General features: G+C 39.1%; 2 protein-coding genes across 19 annotated transcripts in view; one reads left to right on the forward strand and one right to left on the reverse strand.

Annotated features, from left to right (window-relative positions):
* ANKRD40 (ankyrin repeat domain 40) overlaps positions 1–22,137 on the forward strand; it is a 45,887-nt gene that overhangs the window by 7,482 nt on the left and 16,268 nt on the right. The gene's annotated exons all lie outside the window — the stretch shown is intronic.
* Positions 1,042–21,556, reverse strand: LUC7L3 (LUC7 like 3 pre-mRNA splicing factor). 18 transcript variants are annotated; one of them, XR_014684603.1, is made up of 14 exons: positions 21,041–21,556; positions 12,560–12,626; positions 11,562–11,601; positions 11,188–11,332; positions 10,774–10,848; positions 10,594–10,698; positions 9,534–9,695; positions 8,773–9,056; positions 8,057–8,217; positions 4,642–4,767; positions 3,040–3,180; positions 2,829–2,934; positions 2,345–2,410; positions 1,042–1,484 (listed from the first exon to the last, which is right to left on the reverse strand). XR_014684603.1 is itself a non-coding variant. In XM_084492259.1 (13 exons), the coding sequence occupies exons 1-12, from the start codon at positions 21,137–21,139 to the stop codon at positions 2,386–2,388; spliced, it is 1,410 nt and encodes a 469-aa protein (XP_084348385.1). In that variant the 5' UTR covers positions 21,140–21,556; the 3' UTR covers positions 1,042–1,484; positions 2,345–2,385. The 18 variants fall into 18 exon arrangements, 12 of the variants coding, with proteins under 12 accessions (XP_084348385.1, XP_084348381.1, XP_084348375.1 ...); XR_014684602.1 differs by lacking the exon at positions 2,345–2,410; XR_014684605.1 differs by lacking the exon at positions 2,829–2,934 and having other exon boundaries at positions 2,987–3,180.

Raw genomic sequence — 22,137 nt, forward strand, 5'->3', positions numbered from 1 at the left:
CATTTAGCCAATGAAGTAAGTGACACATTCATTCATGCAGTGGGCAAATCCTGTCTCTTCCTCAAGTTTAGAGAGGAAAAGGTATTTTTAAAATGACAGTATTAGAACTTAACTATAATTTTACCTGCTTTCACTCACATGAATTCTCATGTATTCCCAATAAAAAGCCTCCTTTCTGCTTTGCCCACATACCCACATCTTCTTTGGAAAAATAGAGTCAAAAAGGGATCGTGGCTGTCTGCAAGTAGTAACCCAGCTTATCAGAAAAGCAGTTCTCCATTTCACCAGAGGAACCGACCTGCAGATCCTTTTTAAGTACACTTCCACAAACAGATGACACAAGCACACCGACATCAGCACAAGCAACAAAAGTGCTTTGTCCATATATGACTACAGTTACCTACAGAATCAAGTCCTGAGTATTGACACGAAGGATAATGTAGTTTTTAAAATGTGAGTTTAATGCGTTACAGACACAGCACTGAAGTACACGTTGTCTCACTCCTGACTAGGACACATAGCATGGAGTTTACCAACAAGATATACATTTGCTTGTGCTATAGCCTCATGAGAAAGCCCAAAGGATGTTTCTTTTACCTTATCTGTGGCAACATGCAAATTGTGCATGCCTACCAGCTGCATAAAGTTGTTAAGTAATGTTCAAAACTGATACTACAATGCAAATGTAAAGGCAAGCTGATGGTCAGTCTCAGCAGTGGCATCCTTCCGATACTAGTATAGAAGTTTATCTGTTCTATAAATGCTTAAGGCCTACGTTTTTATTGTGAGATTTCTGTAACCTCTTAACCAATTGCAGAATAAGCCACACTATAGGGGACACAGAATCCAACAACAGTAACTGATGGGAACTAAGGGCGAAGGAAATACTAACTGATGGCACAGAAAAAACAAAGACAACCACCCCAACCACCACAGAATAACTAAACATCCAAATTAGTGGACTAAGCTTGAAGACATGAGTAAATTTATTAGGAAAGAAACTTACTTAATATTAAATGTTCAATGACAGAGACAATCAAATTTGTAACAGAAATTCAAAGATACTTTATTTCCATTTCTCGTATATCAAGAAGCTAGGAATAGCTTAGTTGTAAAAATGGGATTCATTTTAGTTCGATTCACACAAATACTAAACATTTATTCTTGTGTTTTAAAGTCCAAGAATGAAAACTTGCAATTAAACACTGAGCAAGCCATGTGTTCAGGTTATGTTGGTTTCTTATCTTAAAAAGTCTTAAAGAAAAAAAGGATACAGGACTTATATTCTCAGTAGCATATGTGCTATCAACACATCTTTCTGAACTCTGGCAGGAAACACCAGTCCTGAATTAAGTTTTATAAAAAAAATTCTAACTCAACTTATATTTTTCTACGCCACTACAGCTTTCTTTCACCTCTTTTTAAAGCAGATCTTCATTTTAAGCTGTCTTCCGCCATCTTCGCAGACTCTTCACGTAGTAGTCCTATAATGCAAAATTTTGGGAAAACAGACAATTAGACAACGTAAAAAGCATTTAGTTTACCAATTCCTATATACTGGCCCAGTTGTTAGCTGTCATCTTAATTCTACAAAAACATCATCATTGAACAGTATCGGCTTTAGAAGCAATTATGTAGCACTAAAGTTTAATGACCAACATTACATGTTCAAGGGTTCCTAGCATAAACAATGAAGCTCTACTAATGGCTTATGTTGCAAGAACCTCATTTATCAGCTGCATCTGCATCATTGTTAGTTCCTTATTTCAGGAACAGAACTAAAACAATCTTGTGCGAAAGTAAGGAAGCTACATCAAGAGTGGGGAAAACACTTCCAACTTTTCTTTTTAACACAGTATTTGCATCTCCTAATGTTAACAGTTTTATTTCCAACAAATAGGTTTTCAGTATACATTCTTGCCATGAACATTGTAATCATCTTGTGGCATCTGCCTTTTATTTACATTTGCCTTAGAAGTCTGTTATCAGCCATTCCACTTCTCTGTGCTACGGCTGACTGCAAATTCTCCTACGCAGTAGGAAATATTAAACACATACCTCTTAAAGACTTGAATTGCATTGAAAGTAACAAGGCGATTATTATGTAGTGTTTATTGCATTTTAAACTCTTTAAAGATATCTAATTCTGGGCACCACTGCATCCCTACACACAGTTGAAAGAAAATTCCATTCTGTTAACATCAGATTTACAGTATTCACACAATACATAAAAAGTCCTTTTCACTATCTTGAAAATCAAAAACACAACAGTAAGCTTAAAGATTACAGGCAACAGCATTCAAACATGGATGTGGGTAGAGAAAGGAGTACCTGGCATGAGTACCTGCTTAGTTTGACTGAATCCTTGATTTTTAATTTGGCTTTTCATGGGCCGCTCACAACACCAACGCTGTGTGAGGTATGGTAGTCAGCTGCAATAATTCATAAACCCTACACTTCCATCAATCCAATGCTACTGGCTCTCGAGTTACAGAACAAACTGCATTAGAATGCAAGGCAATAAAGCAAAAAAAACTAGAAACATCCTTGACAAAGAAATACTAGCAGTTTATATAAAAACAAAGTAGTCCAACATGTGCCTCAAATATTAAGTATTAAAGCAAAAGTTTCTGCTGATGTACCAACACAATATGGACTTAAATACAAAAACAGTGCAACTTTTTTTTAAAAAACGATAACAAAATCCCTACAAATAAAAAAAGGATAATTAATTTTTTCTATGGTGACTATATTACAAATATGTCCCAAAGAGGCACACTAATGGGGGCACGAGTCTGCTACAAAATAGCTGAGACAAAACAATGTACCTCAAAATGTTTTGCAGGACTACACTGTCTTTTCCTTCAGAAGGTGCTTTAGTATGTCTTCTTACTTGGCTTAGTTCCATCTTCATCTGTGCATACTTACGCTGCACTGTTAAACAGTAACAAAAAGCCCTAATCAAAGTTTGAAATAATGCACTTACCTCTGTCTGATCTGAGGTCATATCAGATCAGTTTTAATTGGACTGAGTGTCACCTTCAGATTTAATGTCTTCACTGGTCCCATTGACCTCATTCTTAGTATCACTCTCCTTCGAGTCTGTATTTGTGTCTTCACTCTGTTTTTCTCGACTACTGGACTTCACACTACTTTTTTTATCATCAGATCCCCTCTTTTCTGCCATGAAAGAAGACATTGACCATGGATTTCAAAGTAAAAACAAACATTGCACATGTGAGATACATTGCATACAAAATGGGACAATTATTTTCTATATAATACAGTAGTCTATAGTAATAGCAGTAATACTCAAAGTTATAGAAATAGGCTTCAAACTACCATCCTGCAATGGACAGGGTACCAAAAAAAAGTAAAGGGGACAGTAAGGGCAGGGGGAGAAGGACAGATCTAACAGAGGCAGCTACGCAGCTGTCTGCTGAAATATACAAACTGGGGGGAGCTAGGCAGTCAAGAAGTTAGGCAAATACGATGCATGGCTATTGGCTTCCTTACTTATTATAGGATTCTGTGTCCCCAAGTTTAATTTGTGATGTGTATGGACAATGCATAAGCGCATTATCAAATAAGTCAGTCTTTACCAAGTTAAAAAAAAATTAGCAACCCCAAACAAACACTCAGGAAACAAACAATACGTGAGAACAGTTCGCTTTGTAGGTGGGGATCACAGTAGAAATCAAAATTAACTTTACTGGACAGCGCGTCACATAAGCTGTATGCTTGTCAGCATTATTTATTCCCAATTCTATAAAAACTGCATTTTTAATTCACTCAAAAAAGGCCTGGAAAGACAGTTTGGAAGGTACATAAAAAGCAGTATTTTCCAAACACAAAGAAGAGCAAAATGGAAAGGACCCCACAATTTCATCATGAATTAGAAAGCTGACTGGCAACTGAAGAGTTCACTACACTGCTGAAAAAACACTCGTCTTTCCCTCAATAGTCTTCAAAGGAGGAAGGAAGCCAGAAGTAAAAGTATTTCCATGGAAAGAAAAACATTCAATAGTAGAGCTACATGCCTCAATCTGTAAATTCAGTATTTGCAAATTTAATAAAAATAACAATTTCTCCTCTATTACTACACACCATAATATTAAACCTTTCATTAGTAAAGACACTTCAGAGAAAAAAACAAATAAAAAAACAACCTCTCAGATATCATCATACAGAACAACATTCATGCTTGTTTTTCTGATTGTTCCCTGCTATCTGGGCAATTAAAATAAATATAAATATATATATATATATATCCCCAAAACAGGAGCACACAGATTGAACACTCTGAAAGTTACTTTAAACAATGTTGTCACCTAGACTGGCATGATACACACTTTTATACTTCAGAAGACAAAGCAGAAATTAAGCTTCGTTACAGAAGCAACATCCCAACTTCACTGTTTTTAATACACCACCAAAGGGAGGGGGAAACCCCCCATGCAGAAATGAGGGCAACTGCCTAAAAGCACTACTACTGAGGTTTCATTGGAAGCAGCACATCCAGTGCACAGTGCCTGGAGAAAGCACACAGTGACGTCCAAAAAACTACCTGAAGAACTACAAATTTTGTATCTGTCTGCCCTCGGTTTTGCAACTCCGCAGGTAGATTGCACTCTAACTAACCTTGTTAAAAAGTCTTCTTTTTGTGTCTTATAGGTATCTCCGATGCACACGTAGATCCACTGAGGAATAGTAGTCTTGTTTCCCCGCAGAGGACTAGTAGTCAGTCCAATAATCTTATCTTCTGTCCTATGTAGATATGGTAGATCTTAATAGCCCTATGGATGTGCAGTGTGCAGGGTTTTGTTTTGTCTTTTGTTTCTTGAATTTGGTCAGGAAGGATTATTTTGTTTAAGGTTAAAAAAACTACTATTAACCTGTGGTATGAAAGATGAAACTCTTCCAGCACCTTCAATAATAAAATAGTGTTACCATAGCAAACCTCCAGTTTGCCAAGCAGAACTGATCAAGTGTATCCAACAGCCCAATCAACTAAACTTTCAAATCCTGGAGCAACTGTTAAGTTCCTTCACTTCATTTTCAATCCTTCAGATTTCTTTCTTTAAAAGCACATACACTTAGTTTGCTGTGGATACTATGCATATATTACCTTAGCTGTGATCTATTAGGTAAAATCATGTATTTACTTTGCTTCCTAATTCAACATATGCACATTTTTCTGTTCGAGCTCATGTGGGAAACTGAAATATTCTTTAAGAATTCTTACCAAGATAATGTGAATGGTTTTACTACTCAGAGAATGTAAAGTCAGTTTGTTAAACATAATATCCTGTATTACCAACAGTTTGAGTGTTTTGACATTATTTGCTGAGGTTTAATGACTAACATGAAAACACAATCACAAATTCAATTATTTTTATATAAGTTTGTGAATCCAGAAGGTAAAGGGCCAAGTAAAAGTGGTCTGGTGGCAAGTTAACCCTTCATAAGATGAAGGTACTTGCAAAGCAGATTTTCTTTTTCTCCACTTATTTATTCCACCTATGCTGAGGTTAGTTTACATCAACAGTAGTTACATTAATGCTCAACTTGTCTTTCTGATTGTCAGTTTCCTCTCCTTTAGCAAATGTCTCCCTGTTCCTGAAACCCAAGTCAGAAATTGTGTCTCCATTTTTACATACACTGTCTTCTTATAGCCTTGAAAGGTCATAGCATTCCACAGTATTTTAGTAAACAAGAAGCCAGGACTTCTGAATTTTCGAAGTATGGCACTGATTTACTGTGTAACAGTGGGCAAGTCTTGGGTAACTTGCTTTTATTTTTTCCCCTTTAAGTCATGTTTTCATGTTTATAAAGCAGTTTGAGATTTCAAGATGAAAGGCACTACCACATGCATTAAGTCAGGCCTTTGCTGCTGCTTACTTCTGTAATTGCAGATCAATGGTATATATAAAGACAATTAAATTCTGAAGCCAATATTCCCAATGGAGCAGTAAACGTAGTTAAGACTACTAGAGTAGCCAGCCTCATGCTTCAGATATATGAACCCCTAAAGCCAACTGCTGAATTAACTGCCTACAAAGCCACATGGCAAATGTGAGGATGTAATGGTGTTTACAATTTCATCATACAAATTCAGTATTTAACACACAAGCGTTGATCGCTTTCCCTGCCTTTCTTTCTCCCTCTCACTGGAGGGAGGGACACAAACTTCTTCAGCATTACGGTCCTGCTCTACGGCCTATTCATATTTCTATAAATGTTATAGTTTAAAAAAAAAAAAAAAGAAGTTATTGATTTTCTCAGGTGGAAATTTCATCACAGCTCAAGCATCACCCCACTGTTCTCATATCTGGAGGAAGAAGGTAGCAAGCAACAAATAAAACGGCCAGCAAGGAAATTGGTCAAGTTTAAATGAAAAATACTGATATGCTGAAGAAGGTTCACTAACTCCTCTATTTATGGAAAGATTCAGGAGAGAACTGCAAAGCCATAAATGCAATAAACAGACCAAATTTGAATAAATACGTATAGTTATTTATATGGACAGATACACATAAAGTACTGAAGAGGACATTCTTGACCAAGTACCAGAAGTCTGTTCATAAAATAGGCAAAAAAAGGCACAGCATCAGGTAGGAAGAAAGTAACAAATGGACAGATACAGGCTACGATTCTGTGTTTGAATTTAAACACTACACATCAGTTCCACTGCCAGCAAGCAGGCAGCAAAAAACACTTGCCAATAAAGGGCAAAGCAAAATCAGAGATGAATCAATACTAAAGATGTACTGTGATATAAATCAGAAAAATTAAAATGGTCCAAGAGAATCAGGCAACAAAAACACACGAAGCATCACCTACATTTCAGGAATTAATCTGCTGAAAAAAAAACCAACATGGAAAAAGGTACAGCAAACACAGGCCTATGCAATCAAGAAACATGCACATAGCACCTTTCATCCCAGAGAACCTCAAAAGTACCTTAGAAACATAACAGAATTGTTACATCCATTATTGACAGTCAGCTCTGATGATGAAGTGGGGTGGCTGTTTCGGAGTGGACATTAGTCAGTACCCCAGCAAAGCCTGTAGTTTAAGCCAGAAGTTAGTACTATATTCCTCCCGAACTTTCCAAAGACTTTTGAAGTAGGAATTTAGCAATGACAATGAATTAACGTTTTTTTTCACCAAATGCAAATCTCTCGTGTTTTCTCTGCAGCTCTTTTAAATGCTACTTAAAGGTACAGCTTCAGAATATCAGCCTTTGATGAAGCAGTGAGTCACTATCAATGCTGTCGTACATGTATGTACTGCCATAAAGCATTCTGAGCACTAGCAGTACAGCATTCCTTTGAGACTCACCTGAATACTGACAAGGCAAATCTCACTTCATTGAGGGAAAAAAAGGGGGGGAGGGAGGCAGGGGCAAGCAGGAGGGAGGAAAGGAGAAGACTGGCAGGGAGAGAGCACGGAATTGTAATTTAGAGCATCAGAGAAATTCTGCAAAGATTTATCTTGGACTGCAGTCATAGATTGGAAAAAAAAAAAGAACTAGAAGCGTAGTTAAGCAAGAAAAGTAAAGGAACATGACAGTGTGTAGAAGTAATAGATGCTACAGGTAGAAACACAACTACAGATCTCTCACAAAACACATACCAGTAAAGGATAATTACAGAAATACCTGTTAACAATAAGAATTCCCACTCATAAAAAAACTGATTACAGTGCAAATATTTTTCTAAATGTAAACAGGTCAGCAGGTCTTAAAATACATCACAATCCTCACACACTTAATTTGCAGACAAAAGTAGTAAGCTGTAAGCTTTTAGAAACTACTTAACAGATGAGAGGAGGACACCAGGGTGTATGTACACACGCATGTGCATTAACAATGACTGGAAAGAATAAAATGCTTCGAATGGGTTAACAGCAACATATACAGCTTATAAAACCAATTCCAATTTGATGCTAAGAAGAACTTTCAGTCCCTGACAGAAAGACAACAAGCTTTTGAGACTTTAGGAAAATATTGTTTACAGAACTTAATATTAATTTGGTCTTCACACAAACATACCTTTTTCTTTTGACTTCCTGTCTTGTTCTCTCTCTCTGCTTTTGCTTCTGTGCTTGTAAGATTTCCGATCACGGCTTTTTGACCGTCTCCTGTCCCTGCTGCGAGACCTATGTTTCCTTTCTGATCTATCATGGCTTCTGCTTCTTCTTCGGTCACGACTCCTTAACATTTAGAAAAAATTTGTAAAATACAAATGTCAGCGGGTACTCAGAATACACAAACTGCTCTTGGTTTACACTTACAATGCATTGATTATTCACAAAAAACGGGTATTTAAAACGAGGCTTAGCATACTGTATACAAATATTTCTCAGTAAGTAAGACCTGGCTTCACATTGCCTTCTTCATCTCAAACATCCAACCACAATCTTAAGAACATCCACCACTATAAATTAAAATCCAAGGAAAATTAAGAGGGTATAGAGGGGTCACGGAGAAAAGGAAATCAAAACCAAACTAGACCCTGTCCTCTGGAAATATCAGCATACTCAAAGCTCCTTCATTCACCACAACGGTGTTATCTACTTCCAAAAACAGACGGAAGACAATAAATATGCATCCAAACCTGTTTATCCCTAGAACCAGTAAAGCATGTCTACAAATTAGATAAGAACAGTGAAGCTAATGAATCAGTGATGTGACCCAGGCTGACAGATAAGGTCCTCACAAGATTTTAACATCTGGAAAAGTTATGTGAAAATATTTTGTTCCCATACCTGCTCCGCCTTCTTTCTCTGCTTCTTGATCTTTTGTGGTCTCGTGAACGGCTGCACCTTCTGTCAGATGTTCTGCTTGAATGTCTACTCCGGGAACGACTCCTTTTACGCCTCTCTCTGTCACGGGCCCTCTCTTTTTCTTTTTCTTCCTCTTCACGTCGCCTCTTCCTTTCCCTCTCTTCTCTTTCCCGTTCCCTCTCTTTCTCTCTCTCTTCTCTTTCTTGTTTCTCTTTCTTTAGCCTGTCATCACGGTCAGGTTCTTCTGTTCTTTTTCGTAACTTTTCCTTAAAGAAAAGTTCATGGGAAGAAATTAAGATTATTCAAGGTAAGTCATTCAATATGACTTAGTTCAAACAATCTCAAGATGCAGAAGTTTAAGCTTTTAAAATATTTTAATTCTGTCCAAAGGACTGTCTACACAGAAGCACTTTTGAAAATCACTGAAACTTGCCTCCTTTCTCATGGAGAACACTTTTTTTTTTTTGCTTGTCATTAGTACAGGAACACAGGCCTTACAGATGTTAATAAAGGCCACATCAAACTCCTGAGTTTACCTCTTTACTTACATACAGTATAATCACGTAAAATGAAGACTATCAGTGCAAACACAATGCTAAATGTGCAGAGCAGGATTCCATTTCATTTTTATATACTATCTTTGGAGTATTTCAAACACTTGAGGAAGTCCAGTGGCCGGCCTTCTCTTTACCATAGGAATCCTCTGAGCAATTTTTATGCTCAGTAACTTAAGACATGCTTACTTTTAGGTCTTCAACAGTAGCTTTTATTTTGGCATAACCCATGTGCTGCTTTCCCATCAAGTGGTCATCTACCCTGGACTGTGCATCTCCTACAATTAAGAAGGCTCCACAAACTTCACAAACTTCCATCTGCTTCTCTTGGGCGGCAAAGCTCTCAATTGTCTGCAAAAGAACATATTAGATGAAAAAAAAAGAAACATTATTTTTTTTGGACACACGATAGCGAAGATCTTTACAACTTTACTCTTATTGTTGAATAGCACTAATACTTTAATGCTTTTTAATACTTTACTAATATTGTTGAATAATTTTCACTAGTGAAAACTGAAATTCCTCACTGCATACTTTGTATTTCGAGCATCGTACCTGCTAGGACGAACAGTGCAAGAACAGGCTACAAATGCCCATTCCATGTGAGCCACAAAGAAAGAGTCAACTAGAAAACAGCTGAAACAAACCTTATTCCTCACTGCAAAGGATTAGTTATCTGCAGCTTCCTAGCAATCTCAGGATTAAGGAAAATAAAACTCAGTCTTCTCTTATAGAGTTATTTCTAACACCAACTGATGAGCTTGAGTTGCGGTCACCAGCTCAATGTCCAGGTGGCAACCAGTGGCAAGGGATATCTCTCAAGGGTCTGTATGGAGGCTGGCACTATTTTACCATTTTAACGTCTTTCTGGTGACACAGACAGTGGGCTTAAGTGTACCCTCAGCAGATTTGTGGATGACACCGAAGCTGGGTGAGCAAATAGCTGGGCGGTGTTTGGATGTCTGACAACTTAAAACAACACGAGGCTACACTACAAAATTTAACTAAGATCTTAACTAGTGTAAGCTGAACACACACCTCTAGAATTGCTGTTTAAGTACTTTCATAATTTATGCGCATGAAAACCACTCTCAAGACAGCACACTGAATCAGCACACATAAGCATCAAGTTACCGCCTAATGCTGCCCGTAACTTTCACACTTTCAGTGCAAAGACATCGTTATTAGGGATCAAATGTTGCACCAAATTTTCAAGTACAACTGACAGAACTACGAACATGTTACTTACTGAAGTTGTAGACCTCAGCAATTCTCTTTCTTCTTTTAGCTGTTCAACAAGTTTCATCATTCCTTGTGCCTCTTCCACCTTCCCTTCTGAACCTAGTTCTTCAATCTGAAGGACAATAAAAAAACTGATTATTAAGCAAGTAATGAAAGCAAGAGATCTGTTATAGGGTATAAAACTCACCTGTTGTAGTAGTACATCAATTTTGTCAGTTAACACCTGAATCTTCTCTTCATTTTTACCAGTAGGTCCTGCTGCCTGCGGAGCAGTACAAGTGTGTCATTCATTTATATATATTTAAGTTTAAAGAAAAAGACAGCAATTTGTATGTTTCAAAGGTATTTTCTCATATTCCAGACACGTCAGGAATAACTTTCTCCTGCATCTTCTCCCATGAAGACCAATAATTATCTATTCTAACATATGAAACACCTCTCAACACAGAACTTGCTTCACTCGGCAAGAGTAAACTATTCAAGCTAATTCCTCCAAACAAAATTCCATCCTTGAACATAACATTTGAGGCCAAGGTAAAGAGAATGTGAAGGTGTTACCTAGAGGAAAAATTATTTGCCTCAATGATTCTTCCAGACTCACCCCAGAAGACTGCTGATTCTGTGACAGCGCCAAACGAGCATGACCTCTTCTAATCCTGCGTTCTACTTCTGCAAGTAAGCTTTGTAAATAGCGCAAAAAGTCTCTTTCATAGCCCACTTTCATAAAACGAGAGCTCTTCTCGTACCTGGTGAAATGTTTTTAAAATGAAAGGTCACATCACTTCATAGTACACAAAAAACAAGCGACACATTGCACTGTTTTAAATTGTTGCTGGAGGTAACTGAATATTATATGTTTAAATAAATGTTTGTGTAGATGAATAAGCGATTAGTTTCTCATGGTTAGCTTGCTATTACAAATTTCAAACATACTAGGAATGCTATTTGCATTAGCATATTGATCAGCATACTTACTGTTTACGCAGATTTTCATCATGAATCTTTTCACAAGGACCTAAAAAGACCACACAAAAAGTTTAAGCTTGCATTCCTGACTGCCAAATTCTCACATCATTGGCATTTGTTTGCGCACCTAGACAGAACAGATCTTTTAACTGTTCCCAAGGATTTTATATCTGCATTTCTGCTTCTTTTGCTTGGAGTTTCAAAGAAAGAATGCCAATATGTCATAGTAATTAGAAAAACAAAGGGAATTCTGAATGACTTGTAAAATTGTAATATAAAACAGAATTTCCAGATCTTTCTTTGTCAGTAGAACTACACAAAAAAATATTTTGAGGCCTTTAAAAACGGAAAAATTACATATTAAAGATAATCTCATCAAGCACTTTCTTAAACTCCAAACATTGTTCTTTATAATAAAAATAAATAATTAAAGTATTTATCTTCAGAGTAAAACTAAGAGGTATGTATCCTGTGATCATGAAGGGTAGCCATGCTGAAATTCTCCCATCCTCCTCAGTCTATCAAATTCTTCAGTGGACTTGGAATTTAACACTAAAAAAAGAAGCAAGTTTTTCCTAGCGGCATTCTCTAAACTACATGCTCACATACCATAGCTTGAAAGCTACACATAACTTAGAGAAGGCCTTAAGCAGTAATTATTACAGTACAATTCTCTCAAATTAATAAGCTCAAAAACATAGCGTGACATTAAAATAAGTTAAAACACTACCCAGGTAGCATAAACAAATTAGGAGACAACATGTTAGGAGAAGAAAACTACTCCACACCCAATAATTTAGCTTACGCCATTAAAAATATATTTTTCCCCACTTAGAAGTAGGATTTGGAAAAAATATTAATCTTAATATATTGTGTCACTGGCTATCCTTAAAAAGGCTATTTCCAAAGTGTTTTGACAGAGCATTCACCAGTAAAAATATTTACATAGAGAAGGTCAATTGTAATTATATTTACATGAATAAAAATGACAAGACAGATACACTTACCTAAATCAGAACGGGTATTTGTGAATAATTCGGCTGGACAAAAGCCACAAAGGTAGTATTTACAAACCTGAAAGTAGAGGAAAAAAAAACAAGCTTTTTTTTTTTCGTCAGGAATTGACAATTTTTAGTAATCATTTCTGTTTTCTAAATTACAGTGTAAAAAGACCCTCTGTACCCTCTGCAAGACTTCCAAAAATTTTACCAGCATACACCCCCCTATCTTTGTGTTACTTGGCATCAGCAAGTGCTACAATGTGCGTCTTAATGACAAAACACCAAGAACTCCAACTCTCCCTTGACACAATGGTGTTACTTAATTTTACTTCTGAATAGTTAAGACAACAGGCATAACCTATTTGTAACTGCAAGGTAACGTGTTATTTTGAAAAGACTGAAGTATTAAAAAAAACTTGCTGTGCAATTCTTTAACTGTGAAAATGCCTGTCATGCAAGCAGGACAGCAAGTTGTCCTCTGCTCATCTGTAAGAACTTTGCATTCAGCCTCCATCCCTTCAACACTACTGGCTAGGTAACTATGAGACACCAGCACTCAAAGCGAGAGGCACTGCCTCAGGGCTGGGGATTCTGGTGTCAGTTAGGAGACCTAGGAACACACAAGGTAACTTCACGAACTATTCAAGAGCTTCCCTGCACTTCAATCTAATGCTTTTACAAATTCCTACTTTAAGAACGACGTGCAAAGAATATATTGTGTACTTCTGAAGACGTGCACAGAAGATGTTCATTATTTTTTTTATACAGATTTATACTCGTCCATGTACATTGGCTTAATTAGCAGAGTTGGTCAGATCTTGAAGTTCAGACATCTCCTGTATCTTTATCCATTAGAAAAGCCAACTGGATTCAAATCAGGAATACTTTCACCCTTGAGGGTCACCAGAGATTGTGAACAATTATTTATTTAATAGACCCTTCCCCAGACTTGATCACCATTAATTTTTAATGAATTGCTGATCCAAAATTAGCCTGTAAATTCTTCTAACACCTCCTATACGTTACACCACTTCCTAATATTTGGCAAATCTAGTAATTGCTACTGGGTGTTACAGCCTAGCTCTAACACACTCATGCTGCGGACAAAGAGCAGCAGCATACTGTTTCCTAAAAAGTATTTTGAAGCATCTGAACAAGTGGGTGTGAGTAGGGATCCAAGACCTACCCCACACAACCACCTCGCGTAGTGCCTGTGACACCAGTTGTTCAAATTACAGTGATTTATTTTTCCATGCTAACTGCCAGACTGCAAATCAGACTACGGAGGTTAAAATTGGACTGACTGCTTTGCAATTACACAGGAACACAACCAAGCTTTCTACAACAGCCCGTGGGCGTAAAAAAAAAGGGAAAAAAAAAGTAATTTATTGCATAATGTAAATACTGCTCCTGTGATCCAGGTTAGGCCACTGTGGCACTAAATACAGCAGGCAGTAATAATTTTTATAACCACAACCCATGCTTTCACTGAAAATACTTCGAGATCTATGGAAAAAAAGCAACAGCGTTAACCAGCCAACCAGAAAACAACAAAAAAAGCTAATTCCCCAACAGTAAATAGTCTCAAGTCTAGATGGTCTAAAAAACAAAACAAAACAAAACAAAACAAAAAACACCTCTTTTACTCTCTGCAGTCAGGCCATGCAGATAACACTCCCTTTTTCTGAAGTTCACAAAGACAGAGCATCTGCAGAGAACTAAAGCAAGGGGGGGGGGGGGGGGGGAAGCTACCCATATCTTTAGTGTAGAAGGAAAAAGCAAAGCGTGTTTTTATCTTAAGCTTCCCCTCACTTTAAGATCAACACCACCGTCAGGATTTCAGAAACAATGCCTTCACTCCAGAGTTGGTTCCAATCACTTGCACTTCAGTTAATTCTTCACCTAACCATGCTTCAGTGACTGCAGCTACACAGAAGAACAAAAACCCCTGCCCAGCACAACCAAATCAGTAAAGTAGCTCTGTTACTGCTACATTACTAGCTTAAATGTCAGAAGCAGTCAGGCTTTAACTCATATCCTCCGAGACAGCAAGCTGTATCAGCTTGAAGTTCCGCTTTGCTCTGGAGCTTTTCATTGATGAATCCTCAGGAAAGGAGCAACACCCAGGCTACGTGTGCAAGCAGCAACAGACTGACCAGTAATTAAGCTTATGCTAGTATCTTATCCAATACACACCATGGTCTCAAGGGGGAAAGATTTTGTCACTTAATTGTGCCTCATGTTTTTTCCAAGTTAAGAAAGCAAGCACCTCTCACCTGGGGTATGACCAGTTTTCCTCAACTAGCCACCTGTTTTCTAGGAACTTTTGCTCATCTCCCACTTTTAACAACAGAAGACAAAGACGGATTCGGCACACACAATTGTGTCTCTTCTTCTGAAACAGCTCCAATGGCATGGATGAATTTCTCAGAATAACTTGAAATTAGTATTTAGTAAAGCAGGACATCTCCCAGAAAACTTTGATTTTCAAAAGGACTATCTTCTTAAAAGCCATAATAGATATATGAAAATAAAAATGTTATTAAAACAATTCTCTCCTCCTTATTTTTTCTTACATCTGCATAATTTTATCCAGAATACCCACAGAGGACCCAAAGAGGACAAACCTAAGAGAACACGATACAGCTTCTTGACAAAAGAACAGTTTAAAAGAAATCAATTTAGACTTAGTCTGTTGAATTCAAACCCTGCTAAATATTTCACGTGAAATACAGTGAAAAAGCATCTTACCAGAATTTCAACACAAAGAGGTAGGAAAATGTCTTACTTATACACACATATACATCTCACAGGGCTATAGTTTAGGTGGCTGTTTCTGTGATGTCACTGTGGCATTTCTACAAAGCAGCACCATAGCAAAACCAAAACAAAACAAAAGCCCAGCAACTAAGGCTTTGTATATATTCCAACAACCACTAATTAAAGTTTAAGTATCTTCAGGTCATACAGAAGCTATATGGGGCATAAAAAAACAATACTTCCAAAGCATGAGTGGAAAATGAATTTGTCTGAGTAGTATGACTATACTTTGGGAATTAACTCTAATCCAAGTAAAACTGGTGACTGCAGATTTAAAGTGGCAGAGCCGTTCTGAAAACAGCTTTGTAGCGGCTTTACTTCTCACCTGCTTTAAGTGCTGTCTGAAGAAACACTGAATTCCTGGGGAGAACCAAGAAAAAAAATAAATCACTGACTGTACAAACCTTTCAATATCAGTTGCACTGCCAATGCAAGATTGACTGGTCCAGAACAGAAGCATCTTGAAAAGCTGCATGAGTAAAGCTGAATGGGTCTCCCTACAACCAGGCATCACAGCAAACGTGCAGGTGTAACACCAAAGGCCTACTGTTTGGAGACAAAATCTCAAGTAACAGCGCTCTCCAAAAAAATGGCAAAAAATTCAGCACCTGCTAAGGGTGGACTAAATTCAGCACCTCTTAAAAGCAGCTTATGCAGAGACTTACTCGCCCTTCTTTGCAGACATTCAGAATTACTGGCAGAGGCTTTGGCAGTAAGTCATAAGACCACCTAAGCTTGTTCTCTGAAACAATTTATAGCGAATAATTAAAAACAACCACACAAAAATCACAATTTTTTTTCTTCTCAGGAGGCCATGAGGAAAAAGAAATCGGACAATCTCACTTAAGCGTCAAGCTGTTTCAAGAAACCAGACTGCAGATGAGCTCCTCTGTTAAAAGAAATAGCATTTCCTATTTCTAGGATCTCTTTCCCTTCCATTTCATTTTCTTGACCTCACAACCAAGTACGGGGTCAGTGAAAAGGCACTTCCCAAGAAAAACTGCTGGGATTAATCAGAGAATTTCCTAGGACACAAAAAGCACAACAATAACAGCCTGACCATATTCTGCTGGGAAAGAGTTATAGGAAGTCTTCATAGCTGCATGCTCAAAAACTCCGCAAACTGGTCTGGAACAGTTTTGAAACTAGCAACAAAAAGAGCAAAGGGAAAATTATTAGAGTCAGAAGCCTGACAAAACAAAACAAAAAATTTAAATGACCTTATGAAGCAGCACTTCTGGAAAAAGCCTCTTCTTACCAGCTGATGGTAGGAAGAAGTACCAAAAGCTGTAGTGACCACCACTAGAATACATAGCTTAAACTTGTGTCAGACACTGTATTAACTATTAAAGAAAATCACTGAAAAGTTGCAGTAATTTTCTGCTAGCTCTGGATGCTATGGTACCTAGTGAAGTCCTTGACATTGTCTCCTCAGAGACAGCCTGCAGAGAAATACTGGTATCAGAGTGGTTTGGGCTGTGTCTGCCACAGTTTTCTCCCTCCCTCGCACCTATTTCGTTATGTTCTTCAATTGGTTTTGCTTTGATGGAAAAACATTAATTGAGAGAATCCTGCAGCTATCTTAAAACTTTATCATCCAGGGTTAGCTTCACTTTATGTTACATCTGCCTTGACAGGCTGGAGATAGCTACCAGCCAGCTGCACTTTACAGCTGGTCTGAAGTAGTCAATCACAAACAGGAATAGAAAGGGCCAAGAAACGGCTGAAGAAGCACAGAGCCATTAAAGGGCTGAACCAGAGGTGATATGCTTCAAATGGCATTACTCATCCGTAGCTTATCAGACTGCTGCACTTAGCACTACTCAGAAGTCATATGGAAATATATTCCGTATTTGCATAAACAGGACAACAGGTGATGAGCATGGCTACTTAGCCATGCAGATAATGAACTTTTTTCCCCAAAATTATTCTGATGACTCTGCTATCGAGAAGCTGGACTGAGCAGAATGTTGTCAGCACTTTGTTGCAGCAGGATTAGCCGTGGCTCCTGTCTCAAAGTCCTCAGATGTCATACATGTATTTCAGTAACACACTGGAATGAAAATGGACACTTGGAACTCTCCACTTCATCACAAATTTACTAATCCTTAAAATCCCTTGGAGATGGGAAAGTAGCATTCAGTTCGAATTGTGAAAGCTGGCATCAAAACCAGATAGCTCATCAAGCGCTGTGACCAATTCAAAGCTTTCCCCCAGACAAAAACTACCGACAGCTCTACACCATTAACACTTCTACACTAACATGCTCCTGTTCTACAAGAGTAGAATTGTAGTAAACAATTCTACAAGCGCATTCCTTTAGGCACACAAGACCTAGTAAAAAGGCAGAGAATAATATCCAGGTTGTAACCTACACAACAAAAAAGAGAAAATTGCTTCATGTAGACGAGTTCTTTGAACCCTTACAGTTCTCAAGCACCACAGGTTTTGTAAGCAATGCTCCCCCACCCAGAACAGCTAAGTCCTTCCCCCAAACTGGCTCTTAAAGATAACCTTCCCAATAACAATATTCTACCCAAACAAGTACAAATTAAGTCAAGTTCCAAAAAAGAAAATCAAAAGAAAGAGGAGTAAGTTCTGAGCTTCTAACTAGATGCAAACCAATTTAGGTCTTCCGGCATTAAAAAAAAGTATGTAATAGATTGTAAACAATTGACACCACTAAATCATATTTTAAATATAGAATCTGTATCTTGAAAAACTGTATGCCTATCACAGATAATTGCTCAGTCATTTGTCTGTAACTGCTCTCCATCTCTCCCTACTTTCTAAAATGCTGTATTTACCTTGAAGAAACCATCACAATCTCAAAACACTCCATGAAACGCAGGTAGCCAACGCTTGCCGTCCTTGAGCTGTAGAACAGCCTCAGAACTCTCACACCATCACTCATCGACTTGTCTTGCATAGGTGGCACAATAAACTAGAATGCTTGAATCAGTGCAGTTTTTTAGTTACTGTTCCAGAAATACAACTTGTCACGGATACGACAGTTAGCAGAAAGATTAGAACATATGCTACTAATAATTTCCTGCTACACACAAAACAGGAAGCCTTTATGCTAGATCTAGAACTGATCATCCAAAAAGACTCTGGAATACTGAAATATACAGCACCTGGGATGGCAATGTCCTAAGATTAAAGACTTTAGTCACGTAGAAGTTATAAAAACAAGAATTTAAAGGCTTTTCAATATATGATAAACACATTTCATTAATACTGCAAATAAATGCTCAGCTATCACACTCTGCTTTCATAACTTCCTAACAACCTATTCCTATCTTGTATTACATTGCATCTTCTGCAGTTTTGTTGTTTTGTTTTTTTATCTGCCCATCCGTAAGTTACAGATGATAAACAGGGATGAGCTTGTTTTTGATAACGTTCCACATCTAAAAATTGATGATATGTGACACAAAATCTTAAATTTTGGTATGAGAGCACAACATGCTTACAATGAAAAGGCCCCATGTTGACAGATACATCATTTTACCAGAGGGGACACTAACATGCATTTAACCTGAAAAATAAAACAGCAGTCAAGCAGATGAGTGGATGTTACTATTTGAACCTTATTTGCAATTGCTGAACGTGTCAGCATTCCTAATTTAATTGTTATGGGATGCAAAGAGTTAAAAGTTGAAACACATCTTTATGTTTTAATAGCAGTAAATTTCTGCTACAAATCCATCAATTGACTGTAGCTATCTATTAACACATTCCTCCTTTCAGAGAGGTTGTGTTTAATAATGGTCCTATAAATCTCATAAATAGAATCAGGAGTGGCACAAATGTAAGAGCAGCTCCTGCAAGGCTGAAGCTTAACCCTCGGCCTGTGAAGTTGCTGCTGGCCTCGGAGAGAGCACAGCTCTCCACTTTCTAAATTGTCCAAGGGGGACTTGGAAGAATAGACAAGGCCCTGTCTCTAAAAATAAACAATAAAGAAATTAAAAACACCTTAAAGATAGATCCCGATAGTTATAGCAAATATCTTCAGCCTAACATAGTTAAAAAAAATCCCTTTTTAAAGATAGAAGTCATCTTAACCAGATTCCGGCTCAAGCCATTTACTTCCTATTTGCAGGGCTGAACAATCCCTATTTGAGTTCAGAATCAAAAGAAAGTATTTAACTGAACACCCAACTGAATAATGATCTTTGGTTAAAAAGGTCTAGAAGGACATTAAGAAATTCAGACTCACAGTTTTCTTCTGACACTAACAACTTAACTACATAGCAGCATTTTTCAAGCAGGAATTATTTAAAAAAATGCTTGAATTTTCCAGTCTAGAGCAGGAAAGGCATCTGTCCTTATCTCATGCACTCAGAGAAACACGTGTTTCAGCCATCTCTAAAATAACACAAGTTTTGTTTGAAAACATAAAATTCCAACCCGTGGGATGCAGATGCAACATATAACAGCCAAAAGCAAGCATTTCTCCCTTCTGACACAATTTAAAAACATCCCAAGAAAATACTAAGGTGGGAGGAGCCCCAGGTAGTTCAACTGCACACTACTTGCAGCTTAAACTACAGCAATTCCTACCAACCATAACAAACAAGCTATCCTAATTGCGATGCTTTTTTTTTTTTCAACATATACTGCAACACACAGCTACATCGTGAATGATGAAAAAAAAATATATATTGCAGCAGAGTTCTCATATCTCCCAAAGAAACAGCTAAGGAACTTTGTAATTACTGCTGATTTTTTTCAGAAGTCGGCTGCAGTACCATTAGGATGGATGTCAATAAAAATCGTCATTCACTAAAACTCAACTATGTCCCAGAAAAAAAAAAAAAAGTCCCAAATAACACAAAAGAAGTCTTGTCTGAGCTGTTTATTGCAGAATACGAATGACATCACGATGTTAATGAAAAAAACACGTTAAGTAGTACTAAGTAATAACACTATTTAGCCTAGTCCCCATCTCCTTCCCCCCTTCTCGACACTGCACTATCCTGACTGACAAAGTACAAAAGGAATCAAGTTTTTGTTTGTTAAATGCTGCTTCAAAAGTCGTTCTTCGCTATCCTCCAGGCCGCTCAGTCAGGATGCCTGCACCCCAACCTGCGTGCTTCCTCCCCCAACACCACGTTCGGGGCGAGATCCAGCGACACTTGTGCTTCAAACCCCTAACACCCGTCCCGCCTCCCTTTGTACGAGCCAGCAAGCTCCAAGGAAGTTTTGTTTCTGCCCCTACCAGCCTCATTTCAGCGCCCCCAAACACACCCCGCTCCCTCACACCCCCCCCAAACTTCCCCATCTCTCCACCCCGCGCCCAACACACCCTCTCTCCCCTCAGACTGAAACCCAAACACAAGGCCCCAACACCACCCCATTCCCTCAGCCTCCCTACGGCGGGACCTTCCTCCTCCTCATCCTCCTCCTCCTCACCTCAGGGCTCCCAGAGCTTCCCGCCCCGCGGCCGCCATGCAGGAGGGCCGCAGCCTCTGAGGGCCGCACCGAGGGCCCCGCAGCCCCTACCCCAGCCTTAGGAACCCCCCTATCGGCCTGCACACCCCAGCCCTGCCCCTCCGCTGTTGCCCCCGGGGGCGATGCGGGCCCAGGGCCTCGCTCCTCGCTCCCGGCCGGGCCCTGAGGGAGGGCGGGAGGGGAGGGGAGAGGCGGCCCCGCGGCACTCACGCTCTCGTGGTCCCACCGCACGTTGCTGCGCTTCTCATCCGGGGCCAGGTTTCTATCCCGGCCCATAAGCTCATCGAGGAGCTGGGCGGCCGATATCATCGCGTCGTCCGGGCCGAATCCTCGCCGCCAAACGCCGGCTCCGCGCCGCCTTCTCCTCCCCGAGCGCCCGCGCCGCCGCCGGAGTGACAGAGACAAAATGGCGGCGCGGCTCCTCGCCCTGCCCACAATGCCCCGCGCGCCTGCCAACCGCCTCTGCGGCCTGGCCTGCTGCGGGGCGCCGGTGGCGGCCTCGTGTGGGGCGGCCGCCGAGCTCCTCACCTAGCCCCTCAGCGGTTCCCGATTCCCGAGTTTTTCTCGGAAAAATGCTGTGGGGTCGCCCCGGGTGCTGCGGGGTGCGTGAGCGCCCAGGGGGGCCTGCCGGCGAGGGGTGGCTGAGCGCTTCTCGCAGCTGGAAATGCTTCATGAGCCTCAGGGCACCTGAGGTGTTGGTTTTTCCAATAAATGTGCACAGTTCTTTCAAACTTGTCCTCACGAGTCATGCTTTTTAATAAAATTTGCTATTTTTTATTAGTCGTTTTGGGTTCCTTTTGCTTTGTCTGTATCACCCTGAAAGAACGGGTTTATTCCATGCAGGACTTTGTTACTGCACAAATGGAACACTATTCTTTTGTTGTTGCAATAATGCTATACGGTTACAAATTACTGATTTATATTTTACCACGTTAACACTCCATCAGTTTCTGTTTGTTTTGTTTTGTTTTCCTTCCCCGATGTGACTTTGTACATTATCATTACCGAATTTCACCTTTATAATTTTCAACTATTTCCCACTTCCTCAGAATCGTTTTCATCATCCAAGCTGCATTAAATTATTATTATTTTTTTAATTAAATTATATTTTCCAAAGACCTAGAAGGCTGTATTAGGTCCTGAAAGACCCCCAGGATTCATAGCAGCCTTGTTCAGAATCACTGGGGGCTTTCTGCAAACAGAGTTGCCTGCAGAGTTCCCTTTCCAAAATATGCCCATAAACCCCCCATTGCACAGCACCACAAGGCACTGCCAGGTTCTTCTAAACTTTGCAAATTTTTAATAAG

Source organism: Aythya ferina, assembly GCF_964211825.1.
Source record: "Aythya ferina genome assembly, chromosome: 18".
Taxonomy (NCBI): domain Eukaryota; kingdom Metazoa; phylum Chordata; class Aves; order Anseriformes; family Anatidae; genus Aythya; species Aythya ferina.